Raw genomic sequence first — 19,233 nt, 5'->3', positions numbered from 1 at the left:
ATGAGATGCCTGAAGAGATTGTAGATAGCTTTAGCATCACTCGGACCAGCTTTCTTGACGGGCCCCTGTATCCACAAAACCAAAGGATCGCGGTGATTGAGTCCCGGCGGGCTTCTGCTTGTCATTAGATCCACATCGATCTCATTCGTCTTTGAACCTAGGGACAGACATAAGTCTTCATTACTTCCTACTACTACTTCTTTTTGGCGTCTGGCTTCCCATCCCCAGCTCCGTCTTCCTCCTTGTCGATCTCTCCGCAATCCTTCTTCTTTGCCCCCCACCACGCAAATGCAGTAGCAGAAACCCCAGCGCCTGCCTGTATGACCCCGTTGACGACCGCGGCACCATAGCCGGCCGCGCCGGCGCTCTGGAGGGTAGCAAAGAGGCTCGGCGCCACCACGTTCCCGATCCCGGCTTGGATGCCCGCCGCCGCCGAGCCTATTGACCCGTAGAAGTCAGTGACCAAGATTTCCAGCTGCAAAGATTGCCTATGCCCCAAGTTTGAGACTTTCACTTACCAGCGACAATGCCCTGCGAGCCAAAACCCGCAAGCCCCAGAGCTGGTGCAGCGACGAGAGCTGGTGCGGCCAAAACGGCGAGGCTGCTAGCACTCAAGCCATAACATGCAGTCGTCCCGGGGTTTTCTCGCATCCAATCGATAGCCTTGAAGATTCCGGATATGTCAGTGGCTTGGTATATTTTACTCGAATGCATGCTTTAAGGTACCTTTTTCAGTCTTGATGGCTCGTCGGACTCATCTCCGCTCTCGTCATCTCTGCTCTCGTCCGGTGGTGGCTCCGTGTCTTCTCCGCCGACCCCTCCTAGCAGCTGTTGGTTGCTGACGCCGGGAGGGAGCAATTTCGACCCCAGCAGGCCAATAGCTGCCATCTCAGCATAGGTCTTTTCGTTCTTGAGTGCCTGCATCATGCTCTACACGTCTTGCGTTTGCTTGTAGTGGAATTTCAATGATGAGATGTCCGGCAACACATGAGTTAGAACCGAGGGCCTGGACTTGTTTTGTAGAATTTTGCGGTGGAAGGGAGTAGCTTTGATCCCGAAACATACGCCTACCGCAAATACATGTGATGAGGGGATATTCATTGTCAGCCGGTCGGTCATGTCGGAGGCCAACAGAAGTTTCGCATGTTAGAGACATGATTGGTTCACAGCTTCAGCTTTCCATTCCCACCGTTTCAACTCGGGCGCTTGTCAAGAATGATATTTTGTTGCCTAAAGGGTCCTCGGTGCCTTGCTCACTTAATCATCAAGAAGCTCTACTATCTAGGTCTCTAAACTTACCTAGACTAAGAACCCAGCTGAGTTATGGTGTCGGTGTGCCTGTGCAGTGGTTTTATGCATTCTACAAGCCTCTGCCGCAGAGGCAGCGAGATGTTCCCTCCGAATTGTCTGTTGCTCTCCAACTCGCAGAGCCCTGGCGAAGATGCAGGTCATTGGTTAGTCAATATGTCATGGCGCTTAGCAGGACCATAAGCGCTGAACCCATGCCAGTCCATGGAGACACCCGTGGCCCAGGTGTGGCACAAAACGGGATCTAAATTCACGGAACTGTTTAGAAGCCCTCAACACCGGAGACTGTTAACAGGATCATGGATGAGAACCAGATTTTCGGCTTCATTTTCCAGCTTTCAAATCTGCACAAGCCCGTGTTAACATAAATAGGGCTTCTTTTCCCCAAGTTCTCAACCGAACATCAACCAGACCAAGCCCGCTACAAGGTCTTCCAACAAAGAAGACTGGCCAGCCAAAACAACCAACCAACAATATCCTTCTGTAACTCCTCTTAAGTAGTGATCTGTCAATTAGCACCTTTTGACTTCCCTAAGAACCCCCCTTTTTCCATTACTCCACCTCATCAGCATCGCTGAGCAACACGACACAGCATTACCACCCCGTCCCACAACGTGCTACAACCTCTATACACGCAGACAAGTAAGTGCCACCCCGCCTGTCGACTCTGATACCTTCTTCTCATCGTCCACACGCAACCACCTGAACGGTTTCATTGCCTTGGCCTCACGCTATCTACATATACTAAATCTGTCAAAGTAGCTTTAACATCGCCGCCCTCACACTATAGCCCTTAGAAAGAGAGACAGAGCGCAACTTATATCATACAGGGTCCCCAACTTTGTGTTGCAAATTACGGCGCTTTTGTTATTGAATTGGTGAGCTGCTCTGTTCCCCTTATTCCTTGTCTAAAGTTGGCCTCCAGTACCAAGCACTCCATCATTGGCCCTCTGCCTACTTTGCATGACTCCCCCTTGACTCCACGTTTCTTGCAAGTGAATCCCCGGATTAATGCCCTCCGAGCTCAATCACTTACCCCCCAATCACTCACACCCGGTCACCTACACCCGGACCCTCACTTTGCGACCTCTCATCCCTCCCTGGTTATCATGAGTGCGTCACACACACTTAGTCAAGAGTTTTGCGACCTCTAAGCCTCTTCTGGATGGTCAGCTTCTCGCATTTAAGCTCTTAATCACTTGCTTTGTCCTTTATCATGCGTCCTCGAAACCTTTCCTAGCTGTTCAAGAGTGCTTCACTCGTACTTGAGCAAGTATTTTGCGTCCTCTAAACCTTTTGTAGCTGTTTATGAGTGCATAAATGAACGTCACTCAATTTTGCGACTTCCAATTTCGATCACAGTTCTGGGAATTCTAAGCTTCAGCTCGTATTCACTACAAAATCGACAAGTTGTGATGTGAATCGTTTGCTTCATGTCCCCTTGCCGGCACAGGCCGGACTACCCAGCCCTCCTCTTGAACTCTTATAAAAGAAGATATCTCCTTTCTCCAAATCTCTTCTTCCAACTTCTCCATTACATCGCAGAAACCCAGATTACATCTTGACTGACAAACAACAGACATCAATTTTTGCCCCTTTCTCAACAACACTCAAACACAAAGGAGCATTACACATCCTCAAATCCCCAACAATATCCTAAATCAACTACCCCAAGCAACCATCTAGACATCACTAGACACACAAATCCTTCTATACCCCAACATGTCTTCTTCCCTGACTATCCTAGAAGTCGATCTCGCCATAGCGGACCTCGACCAAATCGAGATCTGCCAGCTCAAGGACGCTCTAGGCCGAGCTAAAGATATTATCAAGCATCTCGAAGAGCTGAAGGATGTCGACCAGACGGAGATCGTTCAGCTACAAGCCCATATCGACGAGCTAGGAAAGATGATCAAGACCCTACAAGAGGGAAACAGTCGTCTCAAAGGACGAAACTTACAGATTCTGAGCAACACCCAAGAGCCCCGCCATACGGCTCAGGGGCCCTCTTCCCATCATCACTCCGACATCACCCGTACAAATCTACTGGTCTTGGACTCACAGTCCGCCTCGGCATCAACTGACGAGGCTGTCGCGATCGGTATGGAGGACTTGAATATGGATGATGCCGTTAAGGACGGTTACTTCTCTGGTTCTGACAGCGGATTCGAAGATGTTGGCTCTGAGAACGGTTCCGATTCTGCCTAGAGTTTTCTATCAAAACTTGTAACATAGAAGCAAAGTAGCAATTAAGTTTAAGCATTTGATGCAAAGTTCTTGGGTACATCATGTCAAGTAGTCGATGAACGTTGGCGGATATGAGCGCCTTAGTGGTAGATGGAATCCTATCCAGGGTGTACATGCGGATATGTTGTCGAAGTATACTCTGAGAGTGATTAGAGTACTTACAGTTTCATTTAGTCGAGGGTGATGTGATTTGCTCCTCAAAATTGGTATTTCAAAAAGAATTTCGGAGTGACAGATATTATGACGCCTGATAGAAGATTACAAACGTCTTTTTCTTAGGAAAATCCAACATTCCCAGGATGGTGACCTGACGTCCGAAGCCCTCCATCCTGTGAAGATCCACCATAATCCGCGAACTTCGACCTTGCGCCAAATACACCATTACCGGAGCAAACATCACCGTCCAGGGTGATGTCCCGCCTGCCGCCCTTCATGGTACCTGTACCCCTCTTCCCCAAGCGTAGGGCTAACATCACCAGGAACCCTCGGGCTCACATCACCTACCCGCGGGCTAATATCACCGACCCTTGGGCTGGCCGTGACATCACTCCCCATCTCGACCGACGAGCCGCCGTACCGCGGACTACTCGGCATCTCACTCGCACTAGCAGGGACCTCGAGCTCCGCAGCATGAGCATGTACGTCGTGGTGATGACCAGGAGACGTCGGCGAGTCGAGGAAGCCCGGCTTCGGTTCGGGTGAGGAATAGGGTGTGTACCCTGGCAGCTCCGACATTGCACTCTGTCGCGATACTTCCGTGGCAGCAGCCTCGTGCTCCCTCCTCCTCTTCCTGCGCCGGAGCAAGAAGAAGGCTCCGAGTCCCACCAGTGCAATAGCAGCGACACCACCTACTACACCTCCCGCGATGGCCCCCTTGGACGGACCACCCGAATCCGGCTGAGAAGTTGACGAAGCAGACGACGACGGCGTGGCCGTGCTGCTAGGCTCCACGACGAGAGTATACTCGGGCGTATACGCCGGCCTCCTCAGCGACGGATCAAAGATGTACTGCAAATACACATCACTCCACGCCCTCGGCGCCCTCTGACTCGCGCCCCCCGACGACGTCCCGCCCACGGCAGCGACAACCTGCGACGGCACGGGCGCAAGACGCTTGGCAGCCTGGGTATCATACCGGCCCGTATAATTCTGGCTTGCGAGCGAAAAGATCTCAACGGGCATGTGCTGGGCGCAGGTATCCGCGTTCGCCCCGGTCTGCATCCCGCCCACGATGAGCAGGTTCTCGCCGACGGCATGGCAGGTGTGGCCGTACATGCCGTCGGAGCGGGTGTGCACGAGGATCCAGGTGAAGGTCGGGATGGTGAGGACCCAGATTTCTTCCGAGGTGATGTAGGTGTTGTAGTTCTCGACGCCGGCGATCATGTAGATGTTCCAGGAGGATTTGTCGGCGGCGGAAACGAGGACGGCGCAGATATCGGAGCGGCCTGTTGGGATGTCGGGGAGGCCAAAGGTTTCTTGGCGGAACCAGAAGCCTGTTTCGATGTCGTAGATGTCTACGAAGGAGAGGTTTGTCTTTTGAGGGGTGTCAGTTCAGGGGCTAAGAAACTTTTGTGTTGGGAAGACTTGCATTGACGTTTCCCGCGTTGGCACCCTCGATTTGGATACCGAAAGGCGTTGGGTCTCGCGTGGTTTGGCCGCCAACATTGACAATGATACCTTTATCGCCGACGGGGACGTGGACCATTGCGCCGTTCATACGCGGGCCGACGTATGTCGGGACGGAGATGTTGGTGAGCTTCGGCTGCGAGCGCTCCGCGGTATCAAGCTCGAGCATGCCTTCAAGGACTGCAAGATGTCAGGTTTCCATTCTCTCTCGCTGCCAAAGAGAAATAGGGGCCAAGATAGATCTTACACCGAAAGTCGGACGAAGATGCATACGCGGCATTCGCAGGACTAGATCTCCTCTGCACGTAACCCTCAAAGATGTAACTCCTATTCAACGTCGGCGCGTCGCAAAAGGCACCCGCGCCAGGCCTGTCCACAATCTCTCCATTGTTCGACACCTCCAAGTCGGCCGACTTGGACCACCGCCCGCCGTCGATGTCAAACTCCCAGACGGCCGGCTCGGGAATATCCTTGTCGGCAACGAAGGACGGGTTATTGGGGCTGTTGAAGGAGAACCACCCTCCGAGTTGATAGATTTTGCGGGTGGTTTGGGAGTACCACAGCGCGTGTTCGATGAGGCCGTTTGGGACGTCGGGGCTCTTGAATATGGACGAGTACGGGCTTGTTTCCTGGTTTGTGAAGTCTTGTGAGAGGTCTAGAACCAGGAGTTGGCTGTCTGGGATGCGTTAGATTCGTGAGACACATGGTTCGGATGATTGTCTGCTCACGCATTCCCCCGTCAAATTGACCGGCTTCGGTGTTGTAGAATGTCTTATTGTTCTTCGGCACGTACGTGTTGCCGCCATCGACATAGATCTTTCCGTCGGCTAAGACACCTGCGGCCAGTAAGTTCAGACTTCATCACAAGATGGTAGAGTGAGAGGAGAGCTCAGACTCACTAGCATGTCTCCAGATGCGGCAGAAATGCTGTGAAAGGTCGTATACGCTACTATTGATAGCCGGAGCCGGAACAGACGTCGGAGCGGAGAAGACGGATGAAGTGGGAGAAGAAACGAGGACGTCCGTGGAGGCGGCGTTGCTCGAGGCCGCCGGAGCGCTGCTCAAAGCCTGTCTTACATCTAGGTCACCAAGGACAGGCCCCAGGCCAGCTACGAAAGGCAACGCAAGCCACGGGACTTTCATAATGATAGCGTCTCAAAGGCACACGCAGAAAGATATGACGAAGAAAAGGCCAGAAATGCGGCCAGCCGAGTGACGGGGCATGGACGGGTATTTGCAGGAACACGGGCGAAGAAAGGGAGCGTGAGGAACTGGGGGCTGTTGGGCTTCGCTTCTTCCTACGCCGCAACGCCGCAATCAGAAAGAGATATTGCAGACCACTCCCCCATGTTCCATTTGGTACCAACAGGTTTCGAGAGATGAGATGCTGAATGGGGATAGCAGGAGGCGTTCATCCTCCAACCGGGGGCTTGATTGGATCTACGTGAAGACATGCAGGAATTGGGTTAGGTTCATGTCGGACTGGGGGCCCGTAAACAGACGATTGACGGAGACACAGCATGGTACAAACCGTAAGATCTAGAACCCTCGTCGGGCAAACAGCAAGCAGAACGGGGGAGAAGGGGAGTTGGGGAGACACGGTCCCACGGAGGGAGAGGTTACAGCACAGAGTCGATGGTTTTCAAGCCTCAATATGCCAGTCTCGGCCGGTCTGACCGACGATCGAATCAGACTGTTGTCAGCGACGCGGGCTCCGTATCATTGGGTTGGCGTTGGTCGTTGGGCCAAGGTGGTGATGCGATCGCGACCCTCATTTGCCTAGATTCTCACGTTGCGTAGGACGAGTGAGCTTGGCCCCCAATGACATTCTGGTCTGTGAGGTATGCAACAAAGATGCAGGGAGCCGGAGCCTGCTTGCTTATAAGCACTTAGTCTTGAGCTGACGGCCGTCCCTCGGCATCTAAGTTAGCTTATTTGGGACAAGGCGAAGACAGAGAAGCTTATCGGCGAGTCTTTTACAGCTGCTTCGATGGGGGCAAGTGAAGATGATTTATGGAGGAGGGTGTTCCGTGAGTTTGAATGAGAGGGTGTACGAGCCAGGCTGTGGCCCTCTCTCCCCCGTAGACTTTTTGTCAACAAAGGCTCTGAGGATGAGTGTTTGCTTGTGAAACCAACACGTCGTACCTGTCCCAATTGGGATCTGGGCGACTCATTGATAAGAGAGAGGGCTGCTCGTAGAGCTATGAGAGAAGGAGAGACATGGGAGTTGCGTGCAATAGTCTCTGAGATGACCTGGTTACACGAGCCTCTCACTCATGATGAGAGGTAAGATGAGTAAGATTGTATGTACATGTCAAGTGAAGCTGAAGAATCACAAGTGAAATCCAGCCACTTCCCCAACTCGCAGAATGAAACCTCAGCCCTCACACCCGCCTGAGTGAAATCGCCGCTAAAAGGACCCAGACCGAGCCCAAGGATCCCTCAGTCTGGATTGGAGTCTGGAGTCTCTGCTTCTCTTCGTCGAGTCTTTCCAACCCCATCCATCTTACCGTCTCGCTGGTGGACATGCGCAAGTTTCCCATCCTCCCCCCACCGCCCACCGTGGACCACCCCGCGTTCCCGGCGACTTAAGCCCCAGCCGCCTGAGTCGCCCGTTGCGCCTATCCGTGGACCGTACGGCCACCTCGCCAATCACGTCGCGCCCTTCTGCGATGGCACAAGATGGCACAGCGATCCGTCTTGCGCTGGCGTCCTGAAACCTGCTCACCTCCATGCCGTTTTGGGACTCGGTGGCAGCGGTCACAGGGCTGTTGCTTGTCATGTGCGACGATGCAGCGAGATAAAGCTCACCCCTGCTGGCTTCTACGGTCTGGATAAGAGGCGTGGCATGTCCCTCGTTGTAGCTGAGGGGAAGTCACTGATAGCTTTGTCTTCATCCTCCTTGTCTATTGTATCCATTCCGCTGAACTTGAGCTGTCGAGTCGGTTGAGAAGGCGAGCGTACGGAACTCAAGATACCCTCAAATCAAACACCACTATAATCAGTAAAGGACCGGATCCTGAACATCATCGCCACAATGCCAGCCATTCTCTCCATCCAGTTCGTTCGCCCTCGCTCGAAGTGAAGAAAGGACCTATGCTCACAATTCTCCCAGGACGCCCTCAATCGGGCAACAACAACAATCAAAGCTCGCAGCAACACAACTCACAACGCCCAACCCCCTTCCCTTAACGGCAGACTGCGCCGCCCACCTCGAGCTCCTCGAGACCTTCGTCACCCTCCGCGACGCAGTCCACCTCCTCGCCGCCGACGCTGGTCAGGCCCCCGAGCGCGTATGGGACCTGTACTGCAACCGTGCCGTTGCCCGCTTCGAGCAATGGAGTACCAGCGCCGAGAGGCCAGCGGAGCAGATGCCGCCCGTTGACGTGCTCATGGCGTGGCACGCGTTGATGCTGCACCCCAAGGCCTACACCCGCTTCATCGAGCTCGGTGGCCGTCTGGGTTTGGATGGCATCAACTGGTCTGAGATTGTAAGTGCCCTATGACACTACATCTGTCGTTGAAGTCAGAAGCAAAGACGTTGGAAAAGTGTATTGACCAAACCACAGCCGAGACCATCAAACCTCGAATCCCTCATCGCCTCAATCGACCTCTCCGCCCTCATCGAATCACCAACCCAAACCGGCACCTTCACCCACGCCTCCCCAACAGGAACCACCCTCTTCACATACCCCCTCACCGCAGCAATCAACCGCCAATTCTCCTTCTCCCTCAAAATGTCCTCCCACGCCTGGCTCCGCAGCCCAAGCCCCGAAGACCTCGCATCCGTCCTCGGCGCAGCACAAACCCGCTACGCCCAATTCTTCCACCTCATCGCCGCACACCCGGGCACCGTCATGGTGCCGACGCTCGACATTGACCTCGTCTGGCACACGCACCAGCTCGCGCCGGCGCGGTACCTCGCGTACTCGAAGCGGACGACGGGGAAGCTGGTGGACCACGATGACGAGATCCCGGACGAGAGTCTGGCGGTGCTCTCGACCGATATGAGAGCACTTTGGAGAGAGGCGTTTGACGAGGAATATCTTCCTGCTGCTTGCCAGGAGGATGCTGGGTGTGGGGGCGGTTGTGGTGGTGGTTGTGGAGGGGAGGGTGGATGCGGGAGCTGTGGTGCTATGAAATGAGCATGGAGGTTTGTTTCGGCGAAAGGGGGGTGAAGGGGCATTTAGACAACGGCATTACATATGGAGTACGCATCTCAGGCTGAATATCTATAAAATGATCATCATGAAGAGTCAAAAAGGTCAAAAGTGAAGCTTGATACGCTGCCAATGCCTCGTGGCGGAATCGAACCGCCGATCTTCTCATGTCACTAATACTAGTGAGACGCTATACCACTTAGCCAACAAGGCGATGGAAATTTGCGAGGGCTGGCACACCTATGTCCCTACGTCACGAGGACCACAACCCCGTCGTGCATCTCCCGCTCCCCCACAACCCTTGCACAACGTCCCTGCATTGAAACATGCTGCTCTCTCGGACCTCTCTATATTGCATCTCATGGGCCATCCCGACACGGCCACCACCCAAGGCCGCCCACAATCGTCCCCGCCAAGCACGTCAAAGTCGTATTTTCCACAGGTTTCCATTCCTTTTCAAACTCAATTAGAATGTTTAAAAGGGGCTCACCTCGGCTCACTCAACTCCCCGTCCAATAACACGTCATGAAAAAGTAAGCAAAGCCCGGTATAACTTCAAATAAGACTCCCCAGTGGTCCTCAGTGGGCTCATCGAACAAGGGATGAACGTATAAGCAGCCCATGTATAATGATAGATCATAGAACTGCGGCGGCTACAGCCCAGGGTTTGACCTTACTGCCGAGGCACGGCTATCATTCCGCTCCCATCTTGACTTCTTCTAGAACGGGGGGGGAGAACACTGGGCAGTGGGCACCATTTCGATGAGCACTCCGTACCGTGGAAGGCGTGGACTTTGTCGGATTCGCCGCGTCGAAGGAGCCGCCGCCCGGGGTTTACAACTTAAAGGAGAACCCCCGAGTCTTAACTCGGATAGCCCAGCCCTATGCGTCGTGTATCTGTTTATGGGCCCCTCATATCCGTAGACCCCCAGGTTTCGATCAACTGTATAAAGCAGCTTTCGTCGACGTCCTTCTTCGTGAGCTAGTCTCTTCCTCCAGCCTCCTCACTCATCCTCACCGGACCACCTTCGTTTACACAACACCAACGGCACACTTGTAAGGCCATCACTGTCTTTTCAGAAGCTCGAGAATATCCCAACCTTCCCAACGCTCTCTGTTCTCTCTCTCTCTCTCTCTCTCTCTCTCTCTCTCTCTCTTCAAAAGACTCATACAAGATGCGCGCCTCAGCAGTCCTCGCCGCAACCTGCGCCATGTCCGCCTCCGGCGCCGCCCTCCCCCGCGACGCCGCTCCCGCAGCCCACCCCTGGCTCGCCCCCGACGCCGGCGCCGTCCGCGGCCCCTGCCCGATGCTCAACTCCCTCGCCAACCACGGCTACCTCGCCCGCGACGGCAAGTCCATCTCCATGCAGGACCTCATCGCCGGCCTCGGCTCCGCCCTGCACTTCAACGAGTCCCTCGTCCGCACCCTCGGCACGCCCGCCTTTGCTACCTCCACCACCGGCAACGCGAGCACCTTCAACCTGGACGACATCGCCAAGCACAACGTAATCGAGCACGACGGCAGTCTCTCCCGCGCCGACTTCGCCGTGACTGGCGACGCAAAGACCTTCAACGAGATCGTCTGGGTCGAGACCAAGGGATACCTTGAGACCGGCGCCGCTGCTGCGTCGGACAACAAGGTCGGCGTCGCGACCATGGCCTCCGCGCGCAGCAAGCGCATCGCCACTGCGCAGGCGACGAACCCGTCGTTCAACTTGACGACCAGCCAGGTCACTGTTTCTCTGGGCGAGTCGGCCGTCATCCTCGGCACTATTGGACAGAGCTACACTGCGCCTGCTGCGCCGGTTGAGTGGTTGAAGGTTGTCTTTGAGGAGGAGCGTCTGCCGTTCAACGAGGGGTGGAACACCTCTGCCGAGGTGATTACCACCGCTCAGGTCCTCGGTCTGTCGCAGCTCATCGCTACCAGCGGAAGCAGCTAAGCTTGAGTTTTTCTGGTGCTTGGGTTAGAATAGAAATAAATGCGTCATGTTTAACGATTTCAAGTCAATGTCCCGGAGTATTAGTGATATCGCAAGTGATGATGTTAAGTCCCAATCCGTATCTGTTGGCAGCTCCGCGGCATCGTCGCATTATTCGATGAACTGAAATGTCTATGCCGAACGGCAATCCTCATGCTGCTTGGCAGCATCTGGCCACGGCGGAGGGTCTCCTCAGCGTCGTGGCTCGTGGACTGGGGATGGGGCCATGTTGAATGAGAGAAAAGGGAGCAGTCTCGGCGCTGCATCCGTGCCTTCGTTATCGGTAAAACTTTTCGGCCCGCACAGGGGCAATCGAAACAAACATTGCACCGCATGAGAGACTCCATCCTAGACCGGCACTATGAGCAGTTATGCGGTGAATAATCGGCCTCTCCAGAGTCCAGAATTATCTCGGTGTGGCGTATCTTCTATACCTTGAATTGATATAAGACAGGCAATAGATAGGTCTAACTTGGCTTCGTTGAGGCTGAGAGATCCTAAAACAGGGGAATGAAACCGTTGTCATGATGGGACGCTGTGCAGTTCATGGGAGATGTGTCATTTTGGTGACCGTCATTTGCTCGTAAAAACGGTCTTTCGGATATCTAGAACATTGCTAGAGGAAGAAATAAAAGATTGCGGCGTGGATGCATGGCAAGATCCTGATGTCCAGATCTTGAAGATTGGGTCACGAAGATGAGAGAAGTGAAGTTGCAGTTGAAGCGTTTGGGGAGCAGCCGCTACTACGAAAAAGGGAACAGGGGGCATTACCCCTCGACCTAACCTCGCTTGGTAGGTACTAGCTAAGCTTACCTACTTGCCTAGGTTTGCCAAGGTAGCACAGCTATGTACGTACTCGCGTCGGGATCTACAAAGGGTGGCTGAACAGTACTTTTCACCCCTCTTGCCTTCATAGACGAAGTATTACTTCGACCTTCGACAACGCAAGCTCATATTACCTTCAATCCAACATGTAGCTTGACAATTGGCAGAATCAACTCTTCGCGGGAAATGACAAGGAGATTTTACTCCGACGTTGAGGCGGGGAAGGAGCGGGAAGCATATCGGACGGAGATCTACGATCTAGTACCTTGGGGACCTTAGCGCCGTCCGGGAGGAGCATCATTCCCCCACATCATGACGTTTTGACGCCTCAATGCTTTAAAGCCTCGGAGAGCTCGAGCAGAGCTTCATCCCTTCCTAATAGGGAGTAGGAGCTTTGGGGCAAAAGCTAACGTACCAACGTAACTCATATGACGTCAACTCGAGTCCAGAGCTCATGCCTCTTTAAATAAGGTCTGACAGCTATTTTCTTCGATATGACTCCTTTCACCTCTTCATCAAACGATTCTATCACAGATCTCACTTATAATCGACTTGAAACGATTTCTCTCCACAAGATTACACAACTACCAACTTAATCAATCTCCCAACGAACAACAATCATCATGCCTCGCGACGGATCCGGAGCCTCTGACAATGCCGTCGAGGAGACCCACGACGTTATCCACGGCGCCGGCGCCATCAAGGTAAGCAGCAACCACTCCAACATGCTCCATTATTCCCCAACAGCACACGACATTAACTAATTCATCCATCAGGACCCTCACGTCGACCGTGCCGACAAGACCGCGCCCCTCCCCGAGCCTGAGAAGGGTCTCGCCATTGAGGGCCTTGCCGCCAGCGGTGGCCAATCCGTCAAGGGAGATGGTATTGCACCTGGCGAGCGGTCCACCTAAGGACTGATGGATAATGCAAGGGATATAATGAATGGAGAGAGGAAGATAATTAGCCGCTGGGACGTGACGATCGCTTGAACGATGTCATCTGGTGGCGACTACGATGAGGTAGTCTAATGATACAATGATCAACCAAATGGTTCTTACCTGTGCTTGCTCTGCATCGTCATGTGTGCCACTCGGTTATTGTGTCTATGATAACCAAATTAACGCCTTTTGAATGAGTCAATATGTCGCTGTCCCTCACCCCGGGGAAATGTGACGCATGAAGGCCGACCGCTACCGCTCATGATATCCGCCGTGACTTATACTAAGCTTCTGAGAAGAGGAGCAGCGATCACATTGAGAAAGGGAAACATGCCGAGCATCGCATACACTAAGCATGAAGCTGTCAGGAGCATGATCGCAGAAGAGCACTGTTGACACATGGTCACTTACAAGGAACGATCGTGTCCCACGACAGCCAGGAACACGCTAACACAAGGCAAATCCGCGGAAAATCCCAGATGCCGAGTACCATCAGAGCGAGGGCGAGTATTTGGTCGCCTCTCAGAGAAGTCACGCCGATGACTTGCTTGTCAGCCATCAGTCCGGACGGAAAGACTGGCTTAACAGGTATGTGCCAGGTTTTATCGATGGATGTCTGAGATGATTGTGACCCTATTGTGAACAGAGGTTGGAGAGACGGTAACATGGGATGCCGAAGTTGGGAGGGTTTGCGTTTGAAGGGAAATGGGGATGCTTGATTAAGCTCCACGAAATGGGACGAACTCAAAGAATCTTGTGTCTCACCCCGCCAACTCCCGCAAGCCTCTCCAAGCCTCGAGTCTCTCCCAGCTCCAGTATATCAGCCACAGACAGAACACTAGGTAGCAAAGAACTGCACCAAGACACCCAAGATCATGTATCAGTAATGCGAAACTCCAATTCATGAGGGGACCTGGAATAATCCACGAGTCCATATCATACCAGCGCAAAAGGCGTATGACATCCCCTATTTTATCTATGCCCCTCCTTCCAAGCTCATCATCATTCCCAAAATCAAAACATGGCAAAAAAACAAACGCAAATCCTCCCCGTTCTCCCAAGACTTCAGACCTGACACTCAAGTCCTTAAGCCTCAAACACCAGAACAACACCATCGTCACCAGCAGTGACAATCCTCTCTCCGGTCTCTCCCTGCACGAACCCAAGCACACCACCACCCTCCCCTTCGCCACGATGTCCCCTCCACTCCTTGATAAGCCCACCATCCTGCGCTCTCAGATCCCACCGCCTCACGACACCATCCATACCACACGTCGTCAGCAACCAGCTGTTCTTGACAAACTCCACCTTGACCACACTAAACTCCTCATGCGCACCAACACCGAGACTCCTCCTCACAGCAAATCTCCTACCGGCATCAAACACAGTGACACTGCCATCCACCGACCCAGCAGCAAGCAACCTAGAAATCTGCCCCGGTCCGCCCGCCGCCTCAGTGAAGCTCAACGTCTCAATCGAATCCGACGCCGTCTGCAGCGCTGCAAGAATCTGTCCTCCGGCCACAACGTCCGACGCGCTCTTGCTCTTCCCGCCCTTGCCAGCCTGCGCAGAACTCGCCAGCCTAGGCAAACTCACGATGCGAATCGCACCGCCGGCACCGCCAACAGCAACCAACGTGCCCTTGGGATCCACCGCGACGCTGTACAACCCGCCCTCGACAATGAACCGCTGGTCCTCGGCCGTCAAGCTCACCGTCGTCTGGCCGTTACTCTCCACCAGTCCCGCCGCAGCCGCCTCGCCCCAGACGTCCCACACATACAAGCTCGCATCCTCGGAGACGGTGCAGAGGAAGTTTCCATCAGGCGTCCATGCGCCCGCGGTGACGGGGGCCTGGTGAAGCCAGTACGTCTGCACGAGCTGCAAGCAGTTCGCCGGGTTACCGCCTCCCGCCGCGATATCGATGGTGTACACCCAAACGGAGTTGTCGCTGGCGCCGATGGCGATGGTGTTTGGGTATTTGGGGCTCGGGCAGGCGGCGATCCAGTTGATCTCGGGGACCTCCTGCGCCTCGGTGATGAACTTGATCTGGACGCTCGCGGCCTCGGCGGTGGGGGAGTTTACGCGGAGGGCGTGGACGCGGAGTTTGCCGTCCATGCCGCCGCTGACGAGGAAGTCGCCCTTGGGGAAGGTGAAGGCCAGGGCGTTGATGCTGTCCGTGTGGCCGTCGATGGGGTAAATGAACTGGAGCTCGGTGGACTGGGGTTGGGCGGCGTCGCCAGAGTAGGAGGCGGGCAGGACGGGGCGGGAGGCGGCGGCGGCGGTGGAGAGGAGGTAGCCCTTGCCGGGGGCGTCGTCTGAATCGCCTTCGGAGCCGCCGGTGGCGATGAGGGTCGGGTGGACGGGGTGCTGGGCGATGGCGAAGACGGAGTCCTTGTGGGCGTCAAAGTAGGCGACCGAGTCGTTTTGGAGGTTGATTTCTTCGTTTTCGTCGTCAGAGTCCATGGGCATGTCCTCGTCGTCGACGTTGACTTCCTCGCCGACGTCGTCGGCCTCGAGCATCTCGGGCTCCGACTCGTGGCCGTCATCTTGCGGTGTCTTTTCGTGGGGGGCCGACATCTTGCGTGGTTGTCGCGGTTGTGGTTGGGGATGGGTTCGTTTTTCGTGGGGGTTTTCGCACTCTTGGAAGTAATGCGCCAAATCCTCTCAAGTTTTCCTTCGGGAAGATAAAAAGGTATGACGTAGGAAGGGGGGCTGGGTATCGATCCCTTATTTATCGAAAAGAAAGTAAGGGTGCAGGAACAGGAAGACGACTTTGCTTTATTAATCGTCAATCGAGGTTCCTGGTGCTTGATAAGCAGGAATTGCGTCGCGCTGGGTCGAATTTTTTTGCAGCTTTCTGGATGGCGGGGTGGCGGGGTAATTCATTCGCAGGTGAAGACCTCCACCGAAAATCGCAGGCGGTGAGCTCACCTACAAAGCCGGGGCCACCGGTTGCTGTAGCCCCCGGGATCATCGCGGTCGGTGTGACTCTTCACCAGCCATCGGCGGCACGGCGCTTGGCCCGGGTTGATAGATTCCCCGCGATAGAGGCCTAGCGGATGCATAGCAGCTTCCTTATGTGGTAGAATTTATGACATCTTTCAGCGGCCTAAGACCCGTGTTGTCGTACAAGTTGACCGTACAGTTCACTCATAGAGGTACATAAGTCGCTTCACCTCATTCGTCTCTCTCTCTTACATACATACCTTCAAAGTACTTAGCTACATAGGTAGCAATCTTGATCTCATTATGAAGCCTTCAATTCATACAACTCTACTTCAGAATATCTTCTATCTTTCTTAGGCAACCACAACTGAAGGCTCACATTGCCTCAAAGACACGCCCCTTCATGAAAATCGGCCATCTAATCGCCTCGCACGCTGGTGTGAAAATGAAGCCCTACGACCATGATATATCCATCTCAAATCAACTCTCTCCGTTACAACTTACACCACCCTCCTCCATTGAATCGTCAAAACCGCTCAGAATCGTAGAGATCTCGACCGCGCCCGCGACTGCCATCACCTCCGATCATTATCAGCAGGCAACTCCGTAGGTCCCTCCCCGCTAGCCAACTCAACAGGCGGCTGAGGCTGCGTCCACCCCTTGAACTGCGTATGCCCTCCTCCTTGTTGCTGGCCACCGGGGTTCATGAGAACCTTATCATTGTTGTAATACCCAGCAATATCCGTCCCGATCATTTCCGACGCAGGCGGTGACGCCTGGGGATGCTGCCCGTTATGCTGCTGCTGCGCGTCCTGCTGACTCTGATATGCGTATGCGCTCTGCGCTCCCATGGCCGACGATCCTTCCATCTCGGGCGCTGTGGGCGTCTCCACGGGCTTCACGCCCGCGTACCGGTGCTTCCGCCGCCTCCACCACAAGAACAGGCCCACGAGCGCTGCTATCGCGACGACGGGCACCACAACCGCTACAGCTACGATGCCGCCCGTTGACAGACCACCCGAACTCGCTCCCGATGCGGCGGCGGCGGTCGCGCTGCCGCTAGTATTGTCCGCCCCGGCCGCTGTCCCAGTCGCACTCGCACCTGATGTCGCACTGCTTCCCGCTGCCGCCGTCCCCGTTGCCGTCGCCGACGCAATTGATGCTCCCGAGGTCGTCTTGGCCACGAGATCGCTTGCCTGATACACCATCCTAATACCCCACGCATTCACACCATCGCGGTTCGACATCGTAACAGCTTGCGTAGCCACAACCCCATCATCTGTCCGCGTAATATCGACGACCGTGGCGGGGCCCGCCATCCACGTGCAAAATTGTGTCTCCCACACGTTGGCGAGCGTCATATCGTCCTCGACACACGATAGCGTCATGTCTCCGCGGTAGGGACAGCATGTAACAGTCGTCACAGAGCGCACCCCGCCGTTGCGCGAGCACTGCGGCTGCGCGGTATAGCCTGTCGGGCAGACGGTGCCGGGAGAGTAGAAGGCCGTGCTGGCGCCATTAAACTTGTTGGGCAGGCATTTGGGGTCATTGTCGATGGCGTAGACGTTGTTGGTGAGGTAGATGCCTGAGCAGGAGGACGCGGGTGGTGAGAAGTCGGCCGTTTTGAGAGGGTTTTCGGGAAAGGTTGACGCGATGAACGTCGTTTTTGTTGATAGCGCCATGTTGTAACGTGGATAGACGGTGAACGAACGTGAGAGCCGGCGTCAAGATGCCCTCTGTCGGCGGATGGCTTGGCTCTGAGAGGTCGAATTCGAGTTGGACGTCGAGTCTGTCTGAGACAGGGATGGCTATGTGTGGATACTCCTACACTGCGAGGTCGAGGAACCCAACCACGATGGAGAGGCGATTCGCAAACGATGGAAGGGTAACACTTGGCAAGCAATTGCAGTGAATGGCAAGCAAAAAGACAGAAAGAAGGGAAAACGGGACACGATCAGCAGGGAACAAGGGAAGCACTCGCTTTTCACAAAACCCTTCGTGCTCATCCAGCTCCCAGCTCGCACTCACACGCCCCCCTTCTGGGTCATCCCGTTCAGTCCGCGCGAACCAGTCAGAGGGCGCCAATCCGACACCGCGGCTGATGAACCCCATGTCTGGAACCTTGGTGTCCCTGAAGTCCCATCGCGCGAGACGGTGGAAAGAGAATGAGCAGCATCCGTAGGATCCAGACAGGCTGGGGCGGTACAAGCAGGGGGGTGAGGAGCCAAGCATCTCAGGCACTGCAGGCAGCAAAATAACAGGTACCAGCACACCACCGCTTCGAAGAGGAAGACAAAAAGTCGTAAATTTGGATGTGACGCTAGGAAGAAGAGGGCATAGGTTAGAATGGCGTTGATATGGAGCCAAGCAAAATCTCCATCGTCGCGCAGGCAGGCGCTGGGAGGAGTCTGTGAGGAGCCTTCGCGAATCCTTCGGCAGGGATCTGATGGCCGGGGGCTGAGCCAGCGGGCGTGTCTGCATCCGTGATCTGTCCCATGTTCAGTGTCTCGAATCTCTCGATCCAAACCTGACGCTTGTCGCTAACAAACGTTTTGGTGGTTGTGGCGAGATTGAAAGAAGAATTTGGCGATTCTTGTGAAGGAGAAGGTGAAGAAGAATTGAAGCAGATATGTTTGTAGGAGGACAGGAAGATCAGACGGCAACTGCTTCCACTTATGAATACCCACAGGAACTGCAGCAGCTAGCTCATCCGTCAGATTTTGGCTCATTAGCGCCACGGGCCTTCCAAAGCTCTAGCGCGTGAGCATGGAAAATGAAGGGATCCAGTCGTTTCTTTTCCCAGTCGAAGAAGACGCGCTTCTGTTTCTTCTCATCTGATCTTCAATTCTGATTTGAAGGTGATGATGCCGCGCGAGCAATCGGATACCCTCTCAGTATGCTTTTCAGCGAACCGGTGAACTGCTTAGTTAAGCTTTCCGACGGGATAGTGCCGCCCCGTCCTGTACGGAGTATTAATCGGCGGGGTGTGCCCTGCGACGACGCCGCCCCAGGCCGCAACCTGCTAATAAACATAGTTTATTATGAGCATTTCAGAACTTGCGGTTTACCTCCTATGACAGCCAAGCGGCCTAATTGGAACGATCGATAAGCAGCATGTTGCGATTACCGAATCCAAATATACAGCTCCTAAACTCTTGGCTATTCCAAGTTGCTCATAGCCTCGAAAATGAACCGGCCCTC

General features: G+C 54.4%; 8 protein-coding genes and 1 non-coding gene across 9 annotated transcripts; 4 read left to right on the top strand and 5 right to left on the bottom strand.

Annotated features, from left to right (window-relative positions):
* Positions 1 to 193: 193 nt before the first annotated feature.
* Positions 194 to 924, bottom strand: BDP81DRAFT_389231 (uncharacterized protein; the record flags this gene model as incomplete). Its single annotated transcript, XM_060587235.1, has 3 exons — positions 194 to 438; positions 519 to 663; positions 727 to 924. The coding sequence occupies 3 exons, from the start codon at positions 922 to 924 to the stop codon at positions 194 to 196; spliced, it is 588 nt and encodes a 195-aa protein (XP_060452500.1).
* Positions 925 to 2,743: 1,819 nt separating this feature from the next.
* Positions 2,744 to 3,555, top strand: BDP81DRAFT_414860 (uncharacterized protein). Its single transcript, XM_060589399.1, has one exon. The coding sequence runs from the start codon at positions 3,031 to 3,033 to the stop codon at positions 3,514 to 3,516; it is 486 nt and encodes a 161-aa protein (XP_060452499.1). The 5' UTR covers positions 2,744 to 3,030; the 3' UTR covers positions 3,517 to 3,555.
* BDP81DRAFT_338871 (uncharacterized protein) lies at positions 3,544 to 6,260 on the bottom strand. The gene is made up of 5 exons (XM_060585996.1): positions 6,081 to 6,260; positions 5,910 to 6,017; positions 5,429 to 5,857; positions 5,144 to 5,361; positions 3,544 to 5,088 (listed from the first exon to the last, which is right to left on the bottom strand). Exons 2-5 carry the CDS (start codon positions 5,911 to 5,913, stop codon positions 3,952 to 3,954), a joined length of 1,788 nt encoding a protein of 595 aa, XP_060452498.1. The 5' UTR covers positions 5,914 to 6,017; positions 6,081 to 6,260; the 3' UTR covers positions 3,544 to 3,951.
* Positions 6,261 to 7,895: 1,635 nt separating this feature from the next.
* Positions 7,896 to 9,470, top strand: BDP81DRAFT_467700 (uncharacterized protein). The gene is made up of 3 exons (XM_060594465.1): positions 7,896 to 8,241; positions 8,297 to 8,672; positions 8,751 to 9,470. The coding sequence occupies exons 1-3, from the start codon at positions 8,219 to 8,221 to the stop codon at positions 9,324 to 9,326; spliced, it is 975 nt and encodes a 324-aa protein (XP_060452497.1). The 5' UTR covers positions 7,896 to 8,218; the 3' UTR covers positions 9,327 to 9,470.
* Positions 9,471 to 9,474: 4 nt separating this feature from the next.
* On the bottom strand, positions 9,475 to 9,554 carry BDP81DRAFT_t12. Its single transcript has one exon. It is a non-coding gene; the product is annotated as a tRNA-Thr (tRNA).
* A 998-nt stretch (positions 9,555 to 10,552) lies between these two features.
* On the top strand, positions 10,553 to 11,281 carry BDP81DRAFT_307524 (Chloroperoxidase; the record flags this gene model as incomplete). Its single annotated transcript, XM_060583371.1, has 1 exon — positions 10,553 to 11,281. One exon carries the CDS (start codon positions 10,553 to 10,555, stop codon positions 11,279 to 11,281), a length of 729 nt encoding a protein of 242 aa, XP_060452496.1.
* A 1,487-nt stretch (positions 11,282 to 12,768) lies between these two features.
* BDP81DRAFT_389226 (uncharacterized protein) lies at positions 12,769 to 13,059 on the top strand (the record flags this gene model as incomplete). Its single annotated transcript, XM_060587234.1, has 2 exons — positions 12,769 to 12,849; positions 12,922 to 13,059. The coding sequence occupies 2 exons, from the start codon at positions 12,769 to 12,771 to the stop codon at positions 13,057 to 13,059; spliced, it is 219 nt and encodes a 72-aa protein (XP_060452495.1).
* Positions 13,060 to 13,822: 763 nt separating this feature from the next.
* BDP81DRAFT_414851 (WD40-repeat-containing domain protein) lies at positions 13,823 to 15,892 on the bottom strand. Its single transcript, XM_060589398.1, has one exon. The coding sequence runs from the start codon at positions 15,661 to 15,663 to the stop codon at positions 14,173 to 14,175; it is 1,491 nt and encodes a 496-aa protein (XP_060452494.1). The 5' UTR covers positions 15,664 to 15,892; the 3' UTR covers positions 13,823 to 14,172.
* A 715-nt stretch (positions 15,893 to 16,607) lies between these two features.
* BDP81DRAFT_305548 (uncharacterized protein) lies at positions 16,608 to 17,714 on the bottom strand (the record flags this gene model as incomplete). The annotated part of the gene is made up of 1 exon (XM_060583186.1): positions 16,608 to 17,714. One exon carries the CDS (start codon positions 17,712 to 17,714, stop codon positions 16,608 to 16,610), a length of 1,107 nt encoding a protein of 368 aa, XP_060452493.1.
* Positions 17,715 to 19,233: the final 1,519 nt, after the last annotated feature.

This window comes from Colletotrichum phormii (genome assembly GCF_030913505.1).
Source record: "Colletotrichum phormii strain CBS 102054 chromosome Unknown BDP81scaffold_1, whole genome shotgun sequence".
In the NCBI taxonomy this organism is placed as follows: domain Eukaryota; kingdom Fungi; phylum Ascomycota; class Sordariomycetes; order Glomerellales; family Glomerellaceae; genus Colletotrichum; species Colletotrichum phormii.
Note: the sequence above shows the minus strand (reverse complement) of the source record. Positions and strands in the feature narration are given on the sequence as shown.